This window comes from Mustela putorius, unplaced genomic scaffold, assembly GCF_011764305.1.
Source record: "Mustela putorius furo isolate JIRA1106 unplaced genomic scaffold, ASM1176430v1.1 tig00004007_pilon_pilon_pilon, whole genome shotgun sequence".
NCBI classification, from domain to species: Eukaryota; Metazoa; Chordata; class Mammalia; order Carnivora; family Mustelidae; genus Mustela; species Mustela putorius.
In genome coordinates this window covers 8,635,832-8,657,009 of record NW_025422145.1, presented here as the reverse complement: position 1 = coordinate 8,657,009, position 21,178 = coordinate 8,635,832, and the positions used below count along the sequence as shown (strand labels likewise).

At 53.6% G+C, this 21,178-nt stretch overlaps 1 protein-coding gene across 3 annotated transcripts; it reads left to right on the top strand.

Annotated features, from left to right (window-relative positions):
• Window positions 1-1,499: 1,499 nt before the first annotated feature.
• Window positions 1,500-19,219, top strand: METTL22 (methyltransferase 22, Kin17 lysine). 3 transcript variants are annotated; one of them, XM_004750417.2, is made up of 11 exons: window positions 1,500-1,597; window positions 4,701-4,866; window positions 6,297-6,653; window positions 10,133-10,173; window positions 10,263-10,407; window positions 13,325-13,396; window positions 14,793-14,846; window positions 15,602-15,682; window positions 15,879-15,981; window positions 17,628-17,796; window positions 19,107-19,219. In XM_004750417.2, the coding sequence occupies exons 2-11, from the start codon at window positions 4,761-4,763 to the stop codon at window positions 19,140-19,142; spliced, it is 1,164 nt and encodes a 387-aa protein (XP_004750474.1). In that variant the 5' UTR covers window positions 1,500-1,597; window positions 4,701-4,760; the 3' UTR covers window positions 19,143-19,219. The 3 variants fall into 3 exon arrangements, with proteins under 3 accessions (XP_004750474.1, XP_004750473.1, XP_012910628.1); XM_004750416.3 differs by lacking the exon at window positions 19,107-19,219 and adding an exon at window positions 18,923-19,082; XM_013055174.2 differs by lacking the exons at window positions 4,701-4,866; window positions 19,107-19,219 and adding an exon at window positions 18,923-19,084 and having other exon boundaries at window positions 1,511-1,597.
• Window positions 19,220-21,178: the final 1,959 nt, after the last annotated feature.

The following is a 21,178-nucleotide window of genomic DNA, read 5'->3' as shown; positions in this document are numbered from 1 at the left end:
TAAACCACTGGAACTACATCAAAACAAATAGTTTCTGCACAGCAAAGGAAGCAATCAACAAAACTAAAAGGCAATCTATGGAATGGGAGAACATGTCTGCAAATGATTATCTGATAAGGGGCTAGCATCCAAAATATCTAAAGAACTTATACAATTCAACACTCCCCCCCAAAAATAATCTGAGTAAAAAATGGGCAGAAGACATGAACATTTTTCCAAAGGAGACACACAGATGGCCGACAGACACATGAAAAGATGCTCGACATCATCCGGCAATCAGGGAACTACAAATCAAAACCATGATGAGATACCACCTCACACCTGTCAGAATGGCTACAATCAACAACCCAAGAAGCAACAGGTATTGGCGAGGATGCCGAGAAAGGGGAACCCTCATGCCCTGTTGGTGGGAATCCAATCTGGTGCAGCCACTCTGGACAGCGGTACGGAGATTCCTCAAAAAAATTAAATAGAACTACCCTAAGATCCAGCACTGCCACTCCTGGGTATTTACCCACGGAACACAAGAGCATTCATTCAAAGGGATACATGCACCCTTTGTTACAGCAGCATTGATTGCTGCTATTTACAAGGGCCAAGATACTGAAGCAGCCCAAGTGTCCACCAACTGACGAATGGATGATAGAAAATGGAATATTATTCACCCATCAAAAAGAATGAAGTTGCCATTTGCAATGACATGGAATGAGCTAAAGAGTACGATGCTGCGTGAAATAAATCAGTCACAGAAAGAGAAATATCATAGGATCTCGCTCATACGTAGCATTTAAGAAATGAAACAAATGAGCAAAGGAAAGAGAGAGAGAGAGAGGGAAACCAAGAAACAGACTCTTAACTATAGAGAACAAATTGTTGGGGGGGTGAGCGGGGCTGGGGATTAAAGAGGACACATATAACGGTGAAAAAAATACAAACAAATTTACAAAAATAAAAAGCTTCTCAAAAAAATTTATATATATATATAAAACTTCTAAGTTGAGCTGCTGATGCTAACTGCTTTACAAGCATTGATCTCTGTCCCGTTTTGGACAGGGTTAAGTCCAGCGTGGGTTGCAGAGGCGAACCAGCAGCTTCCTCTCCCCCCATGCACTCAGACCCTAGTGCTGGAGGCGGGTAAGCAGGTCTCACGACCCGAGTCACAGGTGCTCGGACTGAGAAGAGCCCAGACACGGGTCTACATGAGCTGGAAAACGGGGACTCAAGGAAGGCTCCCGGAAGAGGTGACCACAAAGTAGGGCTGCCGCTGGGCCATAACTTACGGGAGGACCCTCGAGGCCCGACAAGGCGGGTCTGTGTCAGGCTCGTGAATGGCGAAAGGCACAAAGGACCGGGAACGAAGTCCCGCCGGTTCTAGCCACAGACGCGTACCGCGGACGCGGACGCCGCCGCCAGGGCAGCTCCGGCGCGCGGGGGGGGGGGGGTGGCGGGGAGGGAGGGGGAGGGCGTGGCCACGGCGCGGCGGCGGCCGGCGCGCCAGGAGGGGCGTGGCCGCGCCTGCGCAGGCCGCCTACTATGGCGGCTGCCTGAGCCGGGTCCCTGTAGCATATCGTGGACTTCCTTCTGCAGCCCGTGGCAGGTAAGCTCTCGGGAGAGGCGGCAGGTTGGGGAGATTGCAGGGAGCCTCCTAGCAGGGCGCCTAACCTTGAAACAGAGCCCCCACCAACCTGGAGGCCGAGTCCCCACTGGGCCTCAGTGTCCCCCTGCCGAGCAATGGTGGTGGGCGAAGGAGTCCTGTTGTCGGGTGGGTTTCTGTCCGGGGTCCAAGCAGCCCTCTCGGTTCCGGATTAAGAAGGGAGGGCGAGGCCGAGCTGTGACTGCCTTTTGAGAGGCGTTCAGGGAGGCGGCAAGACAAAAAGAGGAGTCCCGGGAGGGGAGGAGGTCCCTGGAGCCCCTGACTCCTGAGTCTGCGCGCCGCTACAGCCGCCCTGGACCGCGGTCCCTCCAGCTTCCCAGTCTTCACTTCCTGCGCTGCATTATCACGCGCTGGGACACGAACTGTCCTAGAACTTCACCCAAATATCCATGGATGAATGAGTGAGTTGAGTGCCACCTGGCAGAGGGAAAACCTGGGAGGCGGGGACGTATTTCAGTCCTCAGATCCCAGCAAACTGCTTTTGGGCGGACCCTAGGGGAGAAAGGCTGAGAGCGTCTGAGTCTGACCCCCACGGCTTTAGAGAGCCAAGCTGCTGCAGGATGAACCTGCAGCCCCAGGGAGGTCCGAGGGGGGGGTCCCATCATCCCATCAGCAGTCTGGGTGTTCTTTTCCTCCTCTAGACGGCACTGAAGCACATCCAGTTGTATGTAGCATTCCCAGACAGAGACTCTGAGTCAGCTATTCCTGAGTAGAAAACTGTTGCCTTTTTCCATCTTCAATAAACACTCTTCAGTAATAATTATTATTGCTACAATGATCAGTATTCACTGGGGTTTTTTGTTTTGTTTTGTTTTTATTTTATTTTATTTTTAGTATTCACTGTTGTTATTTGTTATCCACTTACTATGCCCCGAACCCTAAAACCGGTCATTGTTGCATTTAATCCTCACACAGGCAGGGAGGTGGGTACAAGACACCTCTCTTCCCAGATAGAGGAGAAACCCTCTAAAGGGATTCCAATTCCTGGTACTTGGTTGTGGGGTACATTTCCAGGAAGTCTGGGTAGTTTGAATTTTAAAACTGAAAATTCAACTAGAATGAAGAATTTGAGTTTTGTTTTTGTGTATACTTAAGAAAAAAGTTGATGTGCAATTATAGTATTGGGCTTATCTGTGGGATATAGTTTTTCCAACAAAATTGCCCTATAGCAAGAAACAGCTTCCTTTGGTTCATGTTTGATGTTCATAGTGTCATCAGAGAGGATTTTTTTCCTCCAAAAACTATATGTAAGAAGTTCTCAGTTTTCCCCCAGGACATCTTGCAGTCCTGGGAGAGCCACAACTAACTTGGAGACATTTAGTCCCCTTTTTGGATGCAGCCTAATTTTCCAGTCCTCGCTGGTTGAGGGCTTTTGCCTGAGTGAGGATGGAGCATTTCTCCTCTGTCACTTTCACCGGCGCGGTGAAATCCTACATCATTTTTCTAGGTTCACAGCCTCACTTCACAACCCACTGGCTTTATGCTGGGAAAGCCAGCCTGGAAACTAATTTAACAACGGGCCAGCTTTTCACAAAAATTTTTTGTGTAGATACAACTTTGGCTTCCCCGTGGCAAGTCTTTAAATGTAGGAACTCCAGTGATGTGTGCTCAGACTGTGAGGACAGCCTGGGTTATGATGATCCCATTTTCCAGCTGAAGAACTAGAGGCCCTAGAGGTTTCGTGGCAAGCCTAGGACATACAGCTAGTGCACACACCTACCCAGGTAGGAACAGCTCCTGTTGGGAGGTCAGGGTTTATGGACAGGTTTGGGCCGAATGTCTAAAACCAGCCCCAACACAAGGAATTAACAACTGCTGTGGGCCATGGACTCTGCTCAGTTCTTTACAACCCAGGAACCCTTCAGGGTGAGAATATAGCTGAAGGAACAGGCCCAGAGAGGTGAAGTGATTTCCCCCAAGTCACATAGCCACAAAGTGGGAGCCTGGGGTTTACACCTGCCCCGCCGAGCATCCCAGCCCATGACTCTGCAAGTTGCTGCATTGAGTGAAGTCCTGTCCTTTCCCAAGCACCTACTTTAATGCTTTCTGATGAGGCAGAACATTTGGTTGGAGAGAGAGCCTTCCTGTTTTGACCCTCTTGCCTCAGGTGTGGTTTTCCACACTTGGGTTATTGCTGTGTTGCCCGGTAATTTTCCGCATCTGCACAGCAGCAGTATGGTGATTGCCTTGGTTGCTTTTCCTTTGATACGACTCCCCTCCCCTTTTAATGTCAAAAGAATGTTTTCAAGCAGCAAATTTGGGCCGCAGGAGTCAACTTCTAGAATTAAAAAAAAAAACTAAAGGGGAAGTCCCTAAACGCAAAGTGTAAATTGTGGTTGAATACTGTTTTAGGAAAAACCAGCAATAAAGGATATTTGCATGAGAAATGGAGAAAATCGGCTATGGATAGTGATGAGGTTTTAAATGGTGCAAGGGAATATGGATAGTGATGAGGTTTTAAATGGTGCAAGGGAATCGTAAATGGTCTTAGATCTGCTAATGGGCTTATGGTTATGTGACAGCATGTCTTAAGAGACACGGTAGAGGAATTTGAGATAAAACGTGATATCTAGAATTTCCTTTCAGTTCAGGGGAGCAAAAACCCAGGTAGACAGATCACTCGACCCCATATGAAAAGGCGTTCATCACTGGATCTAAGCAGTGGGTATATGGCTGTATATTATGCTGTCCACTCAACTTTCTTGTCTGTTTGAATATTTTCACGATAAAAAAGTTGGAAAAAATTGAAAGGAAAACTTTCCTTTATCAGTATTAATCAGTATAAATGGAAATTCAGATCCTTTGCCATAAATAAAAGATTCCTGTGAAAATGAACACACTGCAAACAAAATAACACAATTGTAGCTGGATTCTTTCCCTTGCAAAGGCCCTGAGACTTTCTCCTTTAGGAAAAATAAAAGAGAATTGAAAAGGGGGAGCATATTCTCCTGGGGGGATGCAAAACTGTTTACCACCAGGCTGGGGAGTGTTTACACTTGATCCCCTTTGGGACCAGCTGTCCTGAGGACTTGATCTTGCCTTCCAGGTGCTGCTGTCCCATGATTCATGTAGAGCCCGGCCATGGTAGCTGGCCCCCACCCCAGCCATGGACGAGGTCACCTTCAAAAGTGACACTGTGCTCTCAGATGTCCACCTCTACACCCCGAACCACAGGCACCTCATGGTGCGGCTGAATGGCATGGGACAGCCTGGTAAGGTCCAGGACACGTGCAGAGGGGCCCAGCACCCCGTGGATTTCATTTTGTTTTCTGCTTTCTCATATTCCTCTTTTTGGGTAAAAGACTAGGTAGATTGCATTGTTCAACCGTTACCCTCACGCCACTTCCTAAGTACCCTTGTTGCATTGAGTGAAGTCCTGTGCTTTCCTGAGCACCTACTTTGTGCAAGATTGGGGGGTGGGTGGGCAGGGCTTGATGCTGGAAATGTAGAAGGGAATGAGCCCTGCCCTCAGGAAGCCCATGTTCCGTTCAGGAGACAGGGTTCAGGCTTCCATTGCCCCACCCCAGGTCAGCCCCCTTTGTCACTAGGCTGGGGGCCTCCAGCTCCTCCCACCGGGGCTCCCTGGCTTTGCTCTGCACACCCTCTGCCTACTCATCGCCGCAGCAACCAAGGGGATCTTTTGAAAATCCAGATCACATCAGCACCCTGATTTAGGCCCTCCAGTGGCTCGGCCTGGCTCTTAGAATAAAATCAGACTTTTCACCCCAGCCTGTGAAGCCCAGCCCAACACAGGCCTTGCCTGTGTGTTCACATTTAACCTTTCTCTGCTCCTTTCTATCCATACACTGCACACACTTCTTCCCTCCGTGCCTTTGTCCTTGCTGCTGTTTAACCTAGAAGGTTCTTCCCTCCCAGCCCTGACTCCAAACGTCACCCCACTCAGGTCCTCCCTGGCCACCCTCCCCAGCTTTGACCACCCTGTATTAGCTTGTTGTGGTGTGATTAATACTCCGCTTTCCCTTGTGACCCAGTTTGGACCCTAAATTCAGGAGCCAGAGTTCCAGAACAGATCAGTGGCTGGCCTGGGGTTAGGTATCCTGGGGAGATAGAGGACTGTAGTCCAGAACTGTCCTCTCGAGCCCTTGCACCCCTACCTCCAGCCCACCTCTCTGGAACACACACTCTTACTGAAACTCGTCTCAGTGACGTTCTAGTCACCGGATGGGGAAGGCTGCTCGGTGTCCTTGTCCTGTTCTCCAACCCTTAGGAGGTAGAACAGTGTAGTACAAAGTGGCACGAGTTTAGGAGTCAGGCGAACTGGGTTTGGGTTTTGCCTCAGCTATGTCAAAAGCTGTGCGGCCTTGTCGGCTCCCTTAACTTCCCGAAGCCTCAGTTTCCACGTTTGTAAAGAGTAGCTGGCACCCCTGTCTTCATAGCAGCAGGGAGGGCTAAGATAGTGGGGGCCGAGCACCTTCACTGTAGATGCTCATCAGATGGTAGCTGCTGTCCGTGGCCCCAGCTTCTTGGCTGAGCCAAATGGGCCTTTTCTGTGGCCATTACTAGGCCTCCACCAGGAGGTCTCCAGCAGACTTTGAAACTCTGTCCGGATGGGAATCAGATTTTCTGCAAGGAGGAGACAGCTCGGAGATAATTCTCCTTTTGTGTTTGTCTTGCCTTCCAGTTTTCCTGTCCCAGTTCAAGCTTCTGTGGAACCAAGACTCTCAGACAGACTCCGGGGCTGAGGGTGGCCGTCATGGCATGGGTCCTGCAGAGCAGACATCGGCTTCTGGGCCAGGCAGCACCAGGCCCCCTCTGGGGAGTGGCTGCAGTAGTGACGCCACCAGCCAGGAGGGGGTGGGAGCTCGGCTTGATGAGGACGGGGATTTGGACGTCGAGAGGAGACCGCGGGCAGCTTCGGACGCCGAGCCAGCAGAGCCTCCAAGAGACAAGGTACATCCCACGATTCTAACACAGGAGGAAGATGACCCCCTGGCAGACGAAGCACGAGAGAGCAGCCCCCAGGATGTCATCAGAATAGGTGAGTCCAGGTCGGCTCGCCGGCCACCGGTGCGGCACTGTAGTGTGGATCAGGGTGCAGGGCGTTTGCTCATGGGCTCTGTGTGCAGGCCCGGGCCAGGGTGTAGTGGAATCAGGCGAGTTACCAGAAGTGGCGACACTGAAACTGAGCTCAGGTAGTGCCACTGCCAGCAGGAGGAACTGTCTGGGACGCACAGGTCCCTCTCCTGCTCCCCATTGTTCTCAGGATACAGTCCAGGCAACTGGGCCTTGCCTGACACGGCTCTGCTCAGTGCTCCCCCTCCATGCGCTTTCTCACCTGTGGGCCTGTGCTGTGTTCCGCTTCCTTCCTGGAGGGCCTGCCCCCAGCCTCTTCTCCCTCCCTCCCTGCCTACCTTCCATTCTGTCTTCAGTCTTTTCTTCTCCTCTCCTTCCTTCCTTCCTTCCTTCCATGCCCATCACAGAGCCCGGTGTGGGGCTTGAACCCACGACCTTAGATCAGGACCTTAGCTGAGATCAAGAGTTGGATGCTTAACTGACTGAGCCAGTCAGGTACTTCCTGCTCCCAGCCTCATGTTTCCTAACACATTCCGAGTTGCACATATCCCAGCCTCGCTGTTGCCTCCCCTGGGGAGCCCTGCTGCCACCACCTCCCACATCAGTGTTTTGATGCAACTCAGCATGCTGGAGCTGTGGCTCAGGGTAGAGTTGCTGGAAGACTCAGCAGCAGCAGGGTGCCATGGGAGATTCTGGAGCCGGAGCGTGGCAGGGAGAGAGGGAGGTAGACCAGAATCGATCTGGAGGAGGCCTGCAGGCCAGTCGGAGGGACCGGGCGCTAGAAGATGCCTGGGAAGGGGGGTAGGGATGTGGCAGGAGTCGGGCGGGAACGAGTTCCGGGTTCCCGCGGGCGTGGAGAAGCAGCAGCAAGTGTCTTCCGCCGGGCAGAGGGGTGTGGTGACACCAGGATTTTAGATCCTGGAAGCGGCGCATTAGAAATGCCAGTATTGATGGGAAGCTGGGGCAGGAAGTGGGCCAGTGATGTTAAGCACCTGTCATGTTTAGACGTTTGACCTACCTCACTTTATAAAAAGAAGACTCTACAGCCCTCCTCTGGGGCTCAGGAGGTGTATACAGATAGCAAGCCACAAGCCTGACGCCCCACAGCTGGGGGGCAGCGAGGAAGGTTCTGAATCCATGTCCATCTCCACGGCCAGGACTCTTGCCTCCCCTGGCATTGCTCATCTCGGGGGAAAGCACTCTGTGTTGAGTCTGATCAATGCGTCTGAGGCCCCCATAAGCCTGGACACTGGCATGGGTCGGGGGCACAGGGTCACTTAGGGCACTCTGAAAAACACCAGCGCTCTCATCCATCCACACGTCCATGCAACAGGTAGTTAGTGAGTGCCTGCTCGGAACCACGCAGGCTGTGTTCTAGTCCGTTCCATTAAGGGTGATGTGGAATTCACACCAGAACCCTACTCCATGTTTTCCATGATTACCTCTGTTCCTCATAGCCTTTCCAGGGAGGAGCCTTCCGGTTTCACAGAGGTGGGAACAGAGATCAGAGAGGGTGAGGAACTTGCCCCAGGTCACACAGCCAGTTAGTGGCAGAGTGACAGTTTGCATCTAGGTCTGTCTGATTTCAGAGCCCATGTTCTTTTTGGGGTTTTTTTCTTGTTTGTTTATTTTTCATATTTTATTATTTACTTGACAGAGAGAGCACAAGCAGGTGGAATAGCAGGCAGAGGGAGAGGGAGAAGCAGACCCCACTGAGCAGGGAGCCTGCTGTAGGACTCGATTCCAGGACCCTGGGATCATGACCCTGAGCCGAAGGCAGATACTTAACCAACTGAGCCACCCAGGCGCCCCACCACAGCCTGTGTTTTTATGTCATGTTGGGAAGTTCTGTCCCGGGGGGCCTGGGGGTCCTCGGGGGCCTGTGGTGGCTCATTTTGCTCTCAGCCTTCACTTAATTGGCCTTCCTGCGAGAGGAGTGGCAGACTTGGTTATTCCGTACAGAGGGTTCAGCCTCTGGTGTCTGGGTGTTTAACGTCCTGGGAATGTATCCTGCAGGCTGCAAGGTCCCACAGCAGAAGTCCCGTGTATGGTCAGGTTTCCGGCCTGCCCGTCTCACAGACTCATGGTAAGGCCCTTCTTTTCAGCATGCCGTCAGTCCTACGCACCCTGGAGAGAGCTCGTGGCAAGGCGATTAAATGCTTGAGCTGCAGGGATAACCCCCGGGTGTTCCACCCCCAGCTGTATGCGTCCATCTGGGAAGGGACCAGGTCTTGGACTCTGGTGCCCTGCAGAGCTAGGCTTTGACCCACCTCAACCCTTCGTGAGCCAGGTGACCTTTGACAAGTGTCTTGCCCACCCAGAGACTGTGTTTGCACCTATAAACTGGGGCCCAGGATACTGCCCTTTGGTGATCATTTAATAAGTAATGCCCAGTATGTGCCTGTACGGGGCCTCGTACAGAGCATTTGTCAGTCTCCTGACCATCGTTTTCCTCTGACCTACAGACCAGGTCATTGTTTTCCAGCTATGGGCCCATCTGAGACACCAATTAAAAAGTACCCAGAGGGGAGGGACACCTAGCTGGCTCAGTCAGTTGAGTTCCTGACTCTTGATCTCAGCTCAGGTCTCGATCTCAGGGTCATGATGTCAGATCCCGCATTGGGGGACCAAACACCAGAGGCGTGCAGGCTGCCCCCCTCACCTCGTAGGGCAGAGCCTCGGGGAGGCTGCTTCCGATCCTACGGGTCTGAGCCCTGCCTCGGTCCCTCAGTCCCTTCTCCTCTTCCGTTGTAAGCATGTAGTCTGATGCAGGCAAGTCTGGCGTGCACGTGGAGCACCCCCGCACTGCGCATGTGTTGTGCGTGTTTTAATTTGACAGCCATCTTCTACCTGCTTCAGAACGCGCCAGCCAGTTCATTACCAGCCAAGATGTTTGCCACGTTCCTTTTTCCCTTTGGTCTCCTATTTCTGTTCTCTCCCCCGCCCTCCATGCCACCACCAGATTTTATCCTAATACATTTTGTGCTTGAGAATACACCTTCCCATAGTTCATCTGAAATAGGATATATACTCAAACTGACTTTGTTGACGTCTGTTGTGGTTCTAAGTGTAAGAAACATGCAGAATGCACCATGACTGTTGTCAGCATAGAGCCGGCCCAGACGACATAAATACGCTGTGACTAGCGCGCAGTTACCGAGCACAGTAAAGTGAAGTCGGGGCTGGGGGTGGGTGGTGACCAGGCTGGTCCAGGACCTGCAGTGACCCTCATCTCTAGGCTGAGGGGTGGAGACACCCAGTTATGTGAGTGACACTCACGCAGCCCCTCCCGACTGTCTCACGACCCGTGTCTCTGCCGCTCTGGAGAACGCTCAGCTCTAGGACCCATCCGGCCGTGTTTGCAGAATGCCACACACCTTGTCTGTCTGTGTTCTGTCCGTCCCCATTTTCACGGCCCTTTCTCTTGGTTTCCATCCTGTCCAGAGCACACCATGGCCACCCCCCTGGAGGATGTTGGCAAGCAGGTGGGTAGGTCCTGTCCACTTCCTGTGGCCCCAAAGGGTCTCCCTGGAGCCTCACATCAGTTGTCATTCCTTGTCCGTCTCTCCCCCAGGTGTGGCGGGGTGCCCTGCTCCTGGCCGACTACATCCTGTTCCAACGGGACCTCTTCCAGGGACGCACCGTGCTGGAGCTCGGGGCGGGCACGGGGCTGGCCAGCATCATCGCAGCCACCGTGGCACGTACCGTTTACTGTACAGGTAGGCCTGCCATCGTAGGCTAAGGGGTAGTAGTCTCCTCACAGGGCCTGCTTGACTGTCAGGAAGTGAGGCAGAACAGCCAGAGATGGAACTTTGGCTGCTATTGACTTTTCCACACTTTTCCACTGGTTTTCTGCACCCTCTGCTGATTTCTCAGCAACGCGGGGAGAGCCCAGCACCGCCCGCAGGTGCAGGAGCACTAACAGTGCAGGAGGCCCCGCTGCCCTGCCCACATCTCTCACAGCCCACGGAAGCACGGAAGGCTCAGAAAACCAGGGGGGCTCCACCTTTTTGTAAGGCTTGGAAACAGGCTTCATGGTGTTTTCCCCGGTATAGAAGTCTTGCCTACCACAGTACTTGCTTAGGAAGAACTTGCCTACTATAGTACTTGTCTCAGAAGTGGAAACTTCTTAGGACAGCAAGTCAAATTGACTCAGACTTTTACAATCCCCAGATTCGTTCAATAGTATGCAGTTTATCAAGTGTCCACTCTATGCAGATATGGTCCAAGATACAGGAGATCCAGGAGTGAATAAGACAGAGTCTCGGTCCTCCTAGAGCTTTAGAACCATTACTTGAACTGTTTGTGTATGGGTTTTTGTTTTTTTTTTTAATCCTCTTTCCCCTTTTTCTCTGAGTATACATACTCCCAAGTAGTAGCTGAAATTGGACTATGTATTCATAGTCCAAAATGCAGGAAAACATTTTTTCAAGAATATTTTCCAAAATCACTAGAAACTAGAAATATGACTTTTAATGTTCAGGTAATAGTTCATCTTTTTTTTTTTTTTTTTTTAAACCATTTTCCTGTGTCTGGACATTTTGGTTGTTCCCATGTGCTTTGGTGTTTTTGTTTTTCTATTTGCAATTTTCTCAGTTGGCCCTGCGGTGAACACCTTTGTTCACCATTGTCTGCTGATCCTGCGATTAGGTTCCTAGAAACAGGTCTGACCCTTTTTAAGCTTTTTTTTTTTTTAAGATTTTATGTATTTAACAGAGAGACAGCGAGAGAGGGAACACAAGCAGGGAGACTGGGAGAGGGAGAAGCAGGCCTCCCACTGAGCAGGGAGCCCGATGCAGGGCTCGATTCCAGGACCCTAGGACCATGACCCAAGTTGAAGGCAGATACCCAATGACTGAGCCACCCAGGCACTCCTTTTTTAAGCTTGTGATACATATTGCCAAGTGATTTCTTTCTCAGTTTTTATTTGAAGTAACGTTAGACTCACATAGAAGCTGCTGAAATGTGACAGAAAGTGCTATAGAATCCCCCACTCCCCCCGCCGCAGCAGTGATGGGATGTCATGTACCTGCAGTTCAGTGGTGACACCCAGACTTTTCCAAGGGCGCGATGCTCTCAACTACACCCACTCTAGCCCACACGCTTTTTCCAAAAGCGTGTACCAGTTCATAAGAGGGAAGGATCTCATCGGGGGGGGGGTGGTCACTGCACTATAAATCCTCAGTGTCTGCAGAAAGGGGACATCTGCTGCTCTGCTTTGCATCTTGTTGATCCCCAGTTCCTGTCCCCACAGCACCCATTTTGTTGCTTCTGAGACAGGAAAGGGAAATTAGGGATCCCCCTGATGCTGGCACACTTTCCAGATACTGCGTTGGCCGCTGGCTGGGCATGTGCAGGGCAGCCCCCGGTTCCACTCCGTGCCAGGGCGCCTGTGAATTGTCAGCGAGCCCTTCCCAGAGTCAAGGCATCATGCACCACCCAAGAGCTTTGCCTGTGCCTCATGCCCAACAACAGCATATACTCAAGTTGTCTTGTCCTTGAGAGGGGGTTTCCTGGCACAAAGAAGGGAGCTTGCATCTCCTCGGCACCTTCTAGTTGGCAAAGCCTTTCATGGGCTTCAGCGCCTGCCGGTGACTTCACAGTGACCCTGGGCAGGAGTCAGGGACCCTGTCACCATCCTTCATCCAGATGGGCAGACTAAGAGTAAGGTCAAGCACTGGCCCCAGGTCATAAACATGGCCACTGTCACGTGTGTGGGGGTGGGGGGTACACCCAGGGTTCAGACTGGTTTTCATGGAGCGGAGTCTGTGCCCTCCCTCGGGCCGGCAAAGGGATAATTGGGGGGCAGCCCCAGGGCTCTGGTCTCCCACTGCCACTCAGCCAAAGCTGCTCTCTCTTACCTGTTTTATATGTTAGAATCCCACAGAAGACCTATTTGAACAAAAGCTGCCATAAAGCCTTACAAGCTGCTAAACCGGTTGTGTGCTGTCAGGCACACACCATCAATGTTCTCTCTACCCAGTGGCCCCCGGAAAGGGATAGGTGTGTCCCAGGCTCTGCATGTTCCCTGGAATGGAGAGTCCTCAGTGGTGATGGGACGGGGTCAGGTCATCCACAGCCATAGTGAGCTGGGCAGATGTCACTCACACAGCTTTCTGTGCCTTTTAAGTGTACACTCTCCTAAGTAAAAATTAAGTTTTGGTAAAATACCCACAGCCCTGCACCCCCTGTCCCTTCAAGGATGCATAGTACTAAGGATTGGTTTTGCGCAAAGAAAGGGAAGCCCCACCACATCAGAGCACCGGGCAGCTCAGGAGAAATGGGTGGCCACAACAGCATGCCTGAGAGCACACCCCCAGCATGTAGGAATCTGCTCTGTGTCTCAGTGAATCTCATGAAAAAACCCATGCCTGTTTCTTTCATACACAGTCAAAACAGGCGCGCTCACCCCTTCCCTCTGGACTGCACAGTCCATCCCCACCAGCCCTCTCACCTCTTACCAAAGGGAGAAGTGGTTAAAAAGGGCCTTAAAGTGAACATAGTTCATGTTGGCAGTAAACACACAGGAGAAACTTGACTTTCCATTTTGCACCTCTCTGCCGTCAGGCTATCGACCCTGGAGATGAGAGTGCGGTGGTGGCCGGGGTTTCATGGCGTGCCCTTCTGTCGTTCCAGATGTCGGTGCAGATCTCTTGGCCATGTGCCAGCGAAACATTGCCCTCAACGGCCACCTGACTGCTGCTGGAGGTGAGGCCCAGCGGCTCTTCCCCGTGGGAGGGAGGCCTTTCTGTTCGGGGGTGGGACGAACCCCCTGTACCGTGACCCTGGGAGCTGGGTGTGCAGACCCAGGTGAGCCACAGTCCCTGGGCTTCACGGAGCTCCGCATCCGACGATTCTGTGCTTGCGTCATCCGCTCGTCCCTTGCCCACTGCCGCGTCCTGCTTTAGCTCTCCCCCTCCTGGACGTCACATCAGCCCCCTCCTGATCTCCCGGCTTCTTGTCTGACCCACCGAGGCTGTCCTCCATGCAGCATCTAGAATGACCTTTCAAAACGCAGGCCAGGCGCTTCACTGCACACTGGGGTGACGTCCAGGCTGCCGAACCTCCTAGTCCGACCCCTGCCTCCTTTTCCGGCCTGGCCCCGATGGCCTTGCTGTCCACCCCCATCCCGCCCTGTCCAGCGAGCCGAGCACTCAGTTCTCGTGCTCTTCCCTCTACCCGGACCACCCTCCCACCCTCGTCTGCCTGATGGGTGGATTTCTGTAGCACCCGCAGAAATGAGCTGACGTGAGAGATGCTGGCAGCTTCTCCTCCCCGGACTTCCTGTCCAGACCTTCTCCGAGCAGCCCAGACGTCACTTACCTGCTCAGATCAGGTCACTCCAGCCCTCGGGCTTCAGAGCCTTCCGAGGTCTCCCATTGCTGTCTGAGAGGACACTGAGCCTTTCTGCCTGCCCCAGATCCCAGAGCGGTCTGGCCCTGTCTTCTGTAGCCCCTGCCTCCCAGGACCCGCTCCGTGCCGGCTGTCCTGGCCTATCTGAGGGTCCCGCCCCCTCATGTCAGTTCCTCACCATACTCAGATCCCCAGACCTCCAGACGAGGTCACAGTTCCCTACCAGAGCCTCATTTCACCTCAGACCTTTGCATTTTGACATCTGTGCGACCAGTTGAGAGGTATCTGCCACCCCACTCGGCCACACGCTCCACGGGGCAGGCGCCTGTCTACGTGATCCCCCGTCACATCACTGAATGCCCCGTCAACACGAACTGGAAGGGAGGAGCAGACATGACTCACCTTCTCTTTGAAGCCTCCCCTGACACCCCAGGCTGCAGCCAGAGCTCCTGCCTCCTCCTGTCGCCCTGGCACATATCCAAGCTGTGCTCTGACCGCGTGGCCTGGTGGATGCACATTGGTCGGCCAGCCTCTCCTGCGCTGCTGGTCCCCGAGGACAGGGACGCACCTTCTAAATCATTGTATTCCCTGTGTCCAATGCCAGACCAGAGACCTAGCACTCAAAATTTGTGCAGGGAAGGAGGAAGGTGGCGAGGATGTTGGAGGGACGGAGGGGTTTGGGCAGAGAACGGGAAGGGTTAGCCTGTTCTCTGTTTTGAGTTGGACATTCTGCTTGGTTTTGCTTTTGCAGGCGGTGTAGTTAAGGTCAAAGAACTGGACTGGCTCAAAGACGACCTGTGCACTGGTACGCATCTCCCATATCCTGCCAGACTCACGGCCCTTTGTCCCACCTCTGGGATGTCAGCCCCATGGCCTGGGCTGGGCAGATGGTCCTGGCTGTCCCCACGGTCCCTTGGCTCACAGCCACTCCACTCTATCAGCCGATGGATGACGGTTGCAGGCAGCTCCCACCTGCTCTGTCACTCAGACTGGCGGTGTCCCCGTACAGTAGGCACAGTAATCCCCGAGTTTGAGGTGAGGACGGATGCTCCGGGTTCAGCGCCTGCCCAGGGCTGGGAGGCAGCCTCCCAACACAGTGCTTTGTCCATGGCGGGTAGTCAGCCTTGTGGCTTCAGAGCCAACTGGGTGGGAGAGTGTTCTACATTTATTATAGAGGCTGTTTTAGATCTGCATGCCTGGTTGCTCTTTGTATGAAAACTTCGGTCACCTGCCAAACATTGAGCACCTTAGGTGACCGACCTCCCCAGCAGTCCTTGAGGGCAGCGTCACTATGCCCATTCTGGTGCAGAGCTGAAACCTAGAGCGGTGAAACCCCTTTCTCGGGGTCACCCAGCAAGTTTGCGGGGGCAGCAGTACCTGCCTCTCAAGGCAGGCAGACCCCTGGCAGCCACATGGGCAGCTGTGGCCCTGAAGCTGGGGCACTAGGATTCAGACCTGCCTGGCGGGGCCCTCCATTCCAAGCTACCCCCAGCTGTTTCCTCTCCCGCAGCTTCTTTCAGCCTCAGAGCTGAACGTGCGCAACATGGCTTTTCTTCACAGACCCGGAGGTCCCCTTCAGCTGGTCGCAGGAGGACGTTTCCGACCTATACAGCCACACCACCATCCTGCTCGCGGCCGAGGGTAAGATGTCCCAGTCATGGTGACCACGCCCCTCGGGGAGCCCTCCCCGGGGCCCGGCCTCACCCATCTGCGGTTTTCAGCCTGTGAGCTGCTGCCACTGCACGTTCATGGCGACCAGGTGCAGTGTGCGGGGTCCCCTGAGGGACGGATCTCCCTGACGGTTGCATTTTCCCGTTGCCCGGTTCCTTCCCCGCAGTGTTTTACGATGATGACCTCACCGACGCTCTGTTTAGAACGCTGTCCCGCCTCGTTCACAAACTGGAAAATGCCTGCACAGCCATTCTGTCTGTGGAGAAGAGGTGAGCTCTGTGCCCCCCAAAACCAGACACCCCCTTCTGAGCGCACTTAATAGTGTCGTCCTGTCACTTGCTCACTGAGCACTTGCTGGGTACCAGCAAATGCCACCCCTTACCCATGTGGTCTCCTGTCGTCTGCCTGCCCCCACCTCATCGGAGGAGAGAGGAAGGCTGGGGAGGGTAGCAGGGAACCCGTCATGGCTGACGTGTGAGCCGACGACCCGTAAACACACCCGTTCTCCAGAGCTGGCCCAGCGGCCACCACTCTGTCGAGGGCCTCTCTTTGTGAATGTCCCCTCTGTGATACCTCAGGGCCCCAGGAATGCCTGTCTTCTCCCAGTCCAGACGGAGCCCCTCCAGGACGTTTGCACTTGCACATCCTGAGGCATTAGGGCTCCCACTGAAGGCATGTCTGTTTTGTGGTGACACAGTACTGGACACTTGACACTGTTTTCTCCAATTCCTATGCTGGGGCACAGCTCTTCTAAAAGCAATTGAAATAAAACCGGGGCCCCTGGCTGCCTCAGTCAGTAGAGCATATGATTCCTGATCTTGGGGTCGTAAGTTCGGCCCCACATTGGGTGTAGAGATTACTTAAAAATAAAATCTTAAAGGGAAAAAAAGCCATGAAGCCAACCCTACTTAACGACCCAGCAGTGCAGCATCTAGAAATCTGCCCTGGGGAAGTGATCATGGCTGTGTCGCCGCCGTCCCCCTGGGCGTATCCATCACAGCGCTGTTCACGCGGATACTATCAAGGAGCTTCTTCAGGGCACACAGGAGCAGTGACAGCACATGGACCTTGCCTGGATCCTTATTTTATAGACAAAGGGAAACCTCGAGAGCCCTGCCCTGACTAGATACGGAAATAGTAAAGAATTATCCTCACATTTGTTTCAGGTGAAACAAAGAAACAAGATCCTTTATCTTATCGTGATACACATGGCTGTTTACAGAGGAGACGCTGTGATGGTTGGCATTAGCTTTTTAACAATCCATCTGGGTGTGCGGGGAGGCAGAGACCACAGCAGCCATGAGGTTGAAGCTGGGATGGTTGATCATACTGTCAGAAATTTCTCGTAGTTAAAGATCTTGGAAAGAAAAGGGGAAAAAGCAAAGAATTTGAGTGTCAGGTTAAATCGTGTTGCAGGTTAAGGTGTAGAGGTGGCCGAGCGGCCCCACTGGGATGGCTCGGGAGGACATGCTCTGAAGTCACCCGTCTGACGGCTGCCCGCCCACCGCCTCCCAGCAGCCTTCTCTGCCCACTGCTCTTAGGCCCTGCCCTTCGTACACTCACTGCAGAAATGGTCTCGGGCACCCAGCGTGCCGTCTGTGCCAGAGGAAGCAGGGGAGGCCGGCCGGCCGGCAGTGGTCTGCATCTGCCTCCTGCCCTGCTTTGTAGCTCAGGGCAGGGCCAGTCTTTTCGCGTGGTGGTATCCTAGCACCTGACTTTGACTCTCTGAGCCTCAGTTGCCACGTCTTTAAGATGGAAGCAGTGACCCTGTCTACCTCTCGGGCTCTCCTGCAGATTCAGGAAGGAAGCGCACTCAGGGCTCAGTACACCATAGGCGCTCAGTGGAAATCGGCCGGTGGGAAGTGAGGTCAGGGAGCAGCATGTGAGGCATGCTGTGTCGGCTGCTTGTTTGCAGGCTGAACTTCACGCTCAGACACCTGGACGTCACGTGCGAGGCCTACGACCACTTCCGCTCCTGGCTGCAGCGGCTGGAGAGGCTCGCGGGTGGCCGACTGCGCTTCGCAGTGGAGCCGGTGGAGGCCTCCTTCCCGCAGCTCCTGGTCTACGAGCGCATCCAGCAACTGGTAGGTGCGGCCCCCACCGTGTGTGGGCCCTTGTTGGTGTGCGCGACACTGCTGACCCCGGGGTCCTCCAGACATGGGCCCTGCACCCTGGTGCTGTCAGGACAGAGGAGCGCTAGCAGGCGAAGGCTGCAGTGGGGGCTCCGCATCTGCTGGTGGGTGTGAGGGCCAACCGTCGCCTTGGACTTGAGGACATGTTCTTTCCCTGCGGGCAGTTCAGGCTCCAGAGGAAGCAGGGCTGAGCACAGGAGGTGGTTGATGGCACAGGAAGGCAGCGCGAGGGCACTTGGTGGGGTGCTCGATGCAGGAACCCCAGGAGGCCACATCTTCCCTGGAAATACGCCGGCCTCTCAGACTAGGCAGGCTTAGCTGATGACCCATGGCCCTTCCGGCTGGGCACCGTGGGTCCATCAAACTAGGCCTCAGAGTCATTGTCCTAGTCACAGTCCACAGGCCAGGTACCATGCCGAGCTCCTTCCTCGGAGGATACCGGGACAGGGCAAGTCATGCCACCAGACAGCGGTAGAGCTGGGGCTTAATCCTATAACCACGTCACTTCCTGTTACTCTTTTTAAACCCAGGTCAGGGGGAAATCAGAAACAAAATTACCCTTGAAAATCCCAAGAGCTACAAGTCCAAAGGTCTGAAATGAATGACTTGTTCTCTTTGCCTTGTGGCTGTGCCTTTTCTCTGGGTCTTTGGAGACCAGTCCTAGTTCTGAGGAGGAGGGGGGAGAGGGCTCTCTCGCAGGCTCCCCGTCCCGCTCCCCGAGCGAGCCCAGCTCTGGACTGTGTGATTGCGGCGCGTGAGAAGCAGCGCTCTGTTTGTGGCTGTACCACCTCCCCGCCCGTCTCCCTGTGACGGCACCCAGTCTGCTTCGGCCCGGGGAGGACTCAGTTTCCACTAAGAAATTGGACTTTCTCCACTGGCCCGTGTCAGGAGGAGCACCACACGGCCACAAAAATCAGCTCCTTAAGAAATTCAGCAGTCACAGGACATGGCACTTAAGATCTCCCCGAATGGAGAAATGGCAACTTGCTGCCATTCTTCTGGTCCATTTTGATTATGTGACATCCTCGTGTGTCTTGGATGAATGCCAGGACTTAGCCATCCCACGTCTCTTCCACAGCAGGGCAGAAAGAGCAGCCCAAAGCCGCCAACCATCAGAAGCAGCCCCTCGCTCCCGCGCCAGCGCGCGTGCTGCCCATGGTTCGTGTGCCGTGGGACTCTTGTCCTTTGCTGATTACTCCCTCTCTGACACTGTGACAGCTCCTTTGTGAACCTCGGGAATCTACTTTCTCTGTTTGCTGCAGGAGCTCTGGAAGATCTTTGTGGAACCAGTAACGTGACCTGTCGCATCCATGAGCGCGGCTTCTCAACTGTTCTCAGGATATGTTTCTAATAAAATCGAAAGCTCACCAAGTAACGTGTTTTGAGATTGTATCATTTTTAAAATGTGAGAGATGTACTTTATATGCCCAGGACTGTTTGCTGGAGTCGCTGCTGTGTCCCAACAGCAGCCAGAGAACATTCTTGCTCTGCCTGTTTTCCGTGCTGCCGGCTTGTCGCGTGTGCGCTGGGATGTCTCGAGAGGTGTGGCCAGGTGGGGCAGGTGTTCTCAGCTTGACTGCACCTGAGTCAGGCGCTTCAGGTTCCCTGGCGGGCAGGGGACTTGGGGCCACTGACATTTAGTGCTCCTCGGTGTTACCCGCTTACAGATGTGTATAATGTGGTCACCACAACCGCAATCATAACACTACCAAAATGAGGCACGGAAGCCTCATGGCTTTCCAAGGCTGTCCATGCCCCATCCCCATTCCTCTGGCGAGGGCCCATTCAGAGAAAGTGGCAGGAGATGGCAAATGGCCTTCATGTGCAGTTTTAATTCTTTATAACCAAAATCAGGTGAGCTTAGAACAGGCCCAAGCACACTCTTCCTGGTCCCGCCCATGGGGGGGTGGGGCTGACCCGGGTCCCAGAGCCCACGCTTTCTCCCTTCTTCCCCTCGGGCTCCCTTTTCTGTTTGCTTCACATGTCCATATTTCTGTCTGATCATTTATCTTTTTCTCTGTGCCCCCCATCTCAACCCCTCCCTGTTGCTTTATGCCCTGTTCCCACCATTTCTCCCTCTTCCTGCCCAGCCCAGCTCCCACCGTCCTGCTTCCTTGGCCCTCCTGCAGACCCCCCCCCCACCACAGTCCATATACCCTCCTTGCGTCTCTTCCTCTCGGCCCCATCTGGACACCAGATCAACTCACTTCATCCTCCCCACGCCTGGGACTTCAGCTTGGCTACACGCATTTAACAGTTGCAAAAACTGTGGCTCTAAAAGGGAAAAAAAAAAAAAAAAAATCTCCATGGGTCAGGGCTTTGTCTCTCTTAAACCTCAGTGCATTCCTGGCATAAGATCTGTCCCAAAGTAGGTAGTCGACACATAGTATTGAACTCTGGGGGGCATTTGGCAATGTTCGGAAAGTTTTGGGTTGCCGCAACCTGGGGAGAGAGGGTGCTGCAGGCCAGGGGTGCTGCTTAAACATCCTGTAACGGCCAGGACAGCCCCCAGTGGCAGGAGGGCCGGTGTTGAGAAATCTGGATCAGGAAGAACAGTAGCTTCATTAGGAGAGAAAAATGGGTATCAGCTGAACGTGCAGAGAAGGTGACCCGAGAGAAGTCTCACCCTCCCCTCTGGGAGTGGGAAGAAGATCCACACACACCATCTCTGAATCCTCCCAAGATCCTAGAGAGGAGAGATCGCCGTTTCACGTAGGAGAAACGTGAAGTTGAGGGCCGTTGCGGCGCCCACCGCCCTCACGTGGACCCCATGGGGCAGTTGGGCTCGGGGCCCATGCCCCCCCACCCCTTTCCCACGAGTTTCCCAGCCCACCAGCAGCAGCAGCCATGGCCCAGACCTGACTCAGAACCTGCTCTTGGACAAGACCCTGGTGATTTGTGCCCAGCGAGGGGTTCGAGAAGCGCAGCCTCTGAGCTCTGCCCATTTCCCGAGGTTCCTACACAAAACCAACCCCGATAGGCTTGCCATCCTTGAAAAGAGTTGCAGATCACAATGGGACATATTAATAACAAGTCCTCGAAACAGAGCCCCACGAGACACAGCCCCCAGCTGGCGATGTGTCAGCACTAACTGACATTTTCCTGGCACTCCTGGGGACAAGCCCATAAATGTAATTGGCACCAAGCAATAGAGTCGTCGTGCCTTTCACCTGGCGCGTTAGGGGGAGCGCTTTCATGTCTAAAGCACTTGGCCTGAAAGCTTCCTCTAAGTGGTGCCTAGAATTAATCTGGATCTACTATAATTCAAAGCATCATCCAATTTTCACTTCTCAGGAGTGAAAAGAGCAAATGAGAAAAGTCATACGGAACAGAC

What these genes read in the sequence shown, in the direction of transcription:
- METTL22 (XM_004750416.3), top strand. Translation starts at nt 4,761, where the DNA reads ATGGACGAGGTCACCTTCAAAAGTGACACTGTGCTCTCAGATGTCCAC. An exon ending in TGGAGGATGTTGGCAAGCAG is followed by an intron (nt 10,174 to 10,262) that starts GTGGGTAGGTCC and finishes TCTCTCCCCCAG; the next exon opens with GTGTGGCGGGGTGCCCTGCT. An exon ending in ACGAGCGCATCCAGCAACTG is followed by an intron (nt 17,797 to 18,922) that starts GTAGGTGCGGCC and finishes TCTCTTCCACAG; the next exon opens with CAGGGCAGAAAGAGCAGCCC.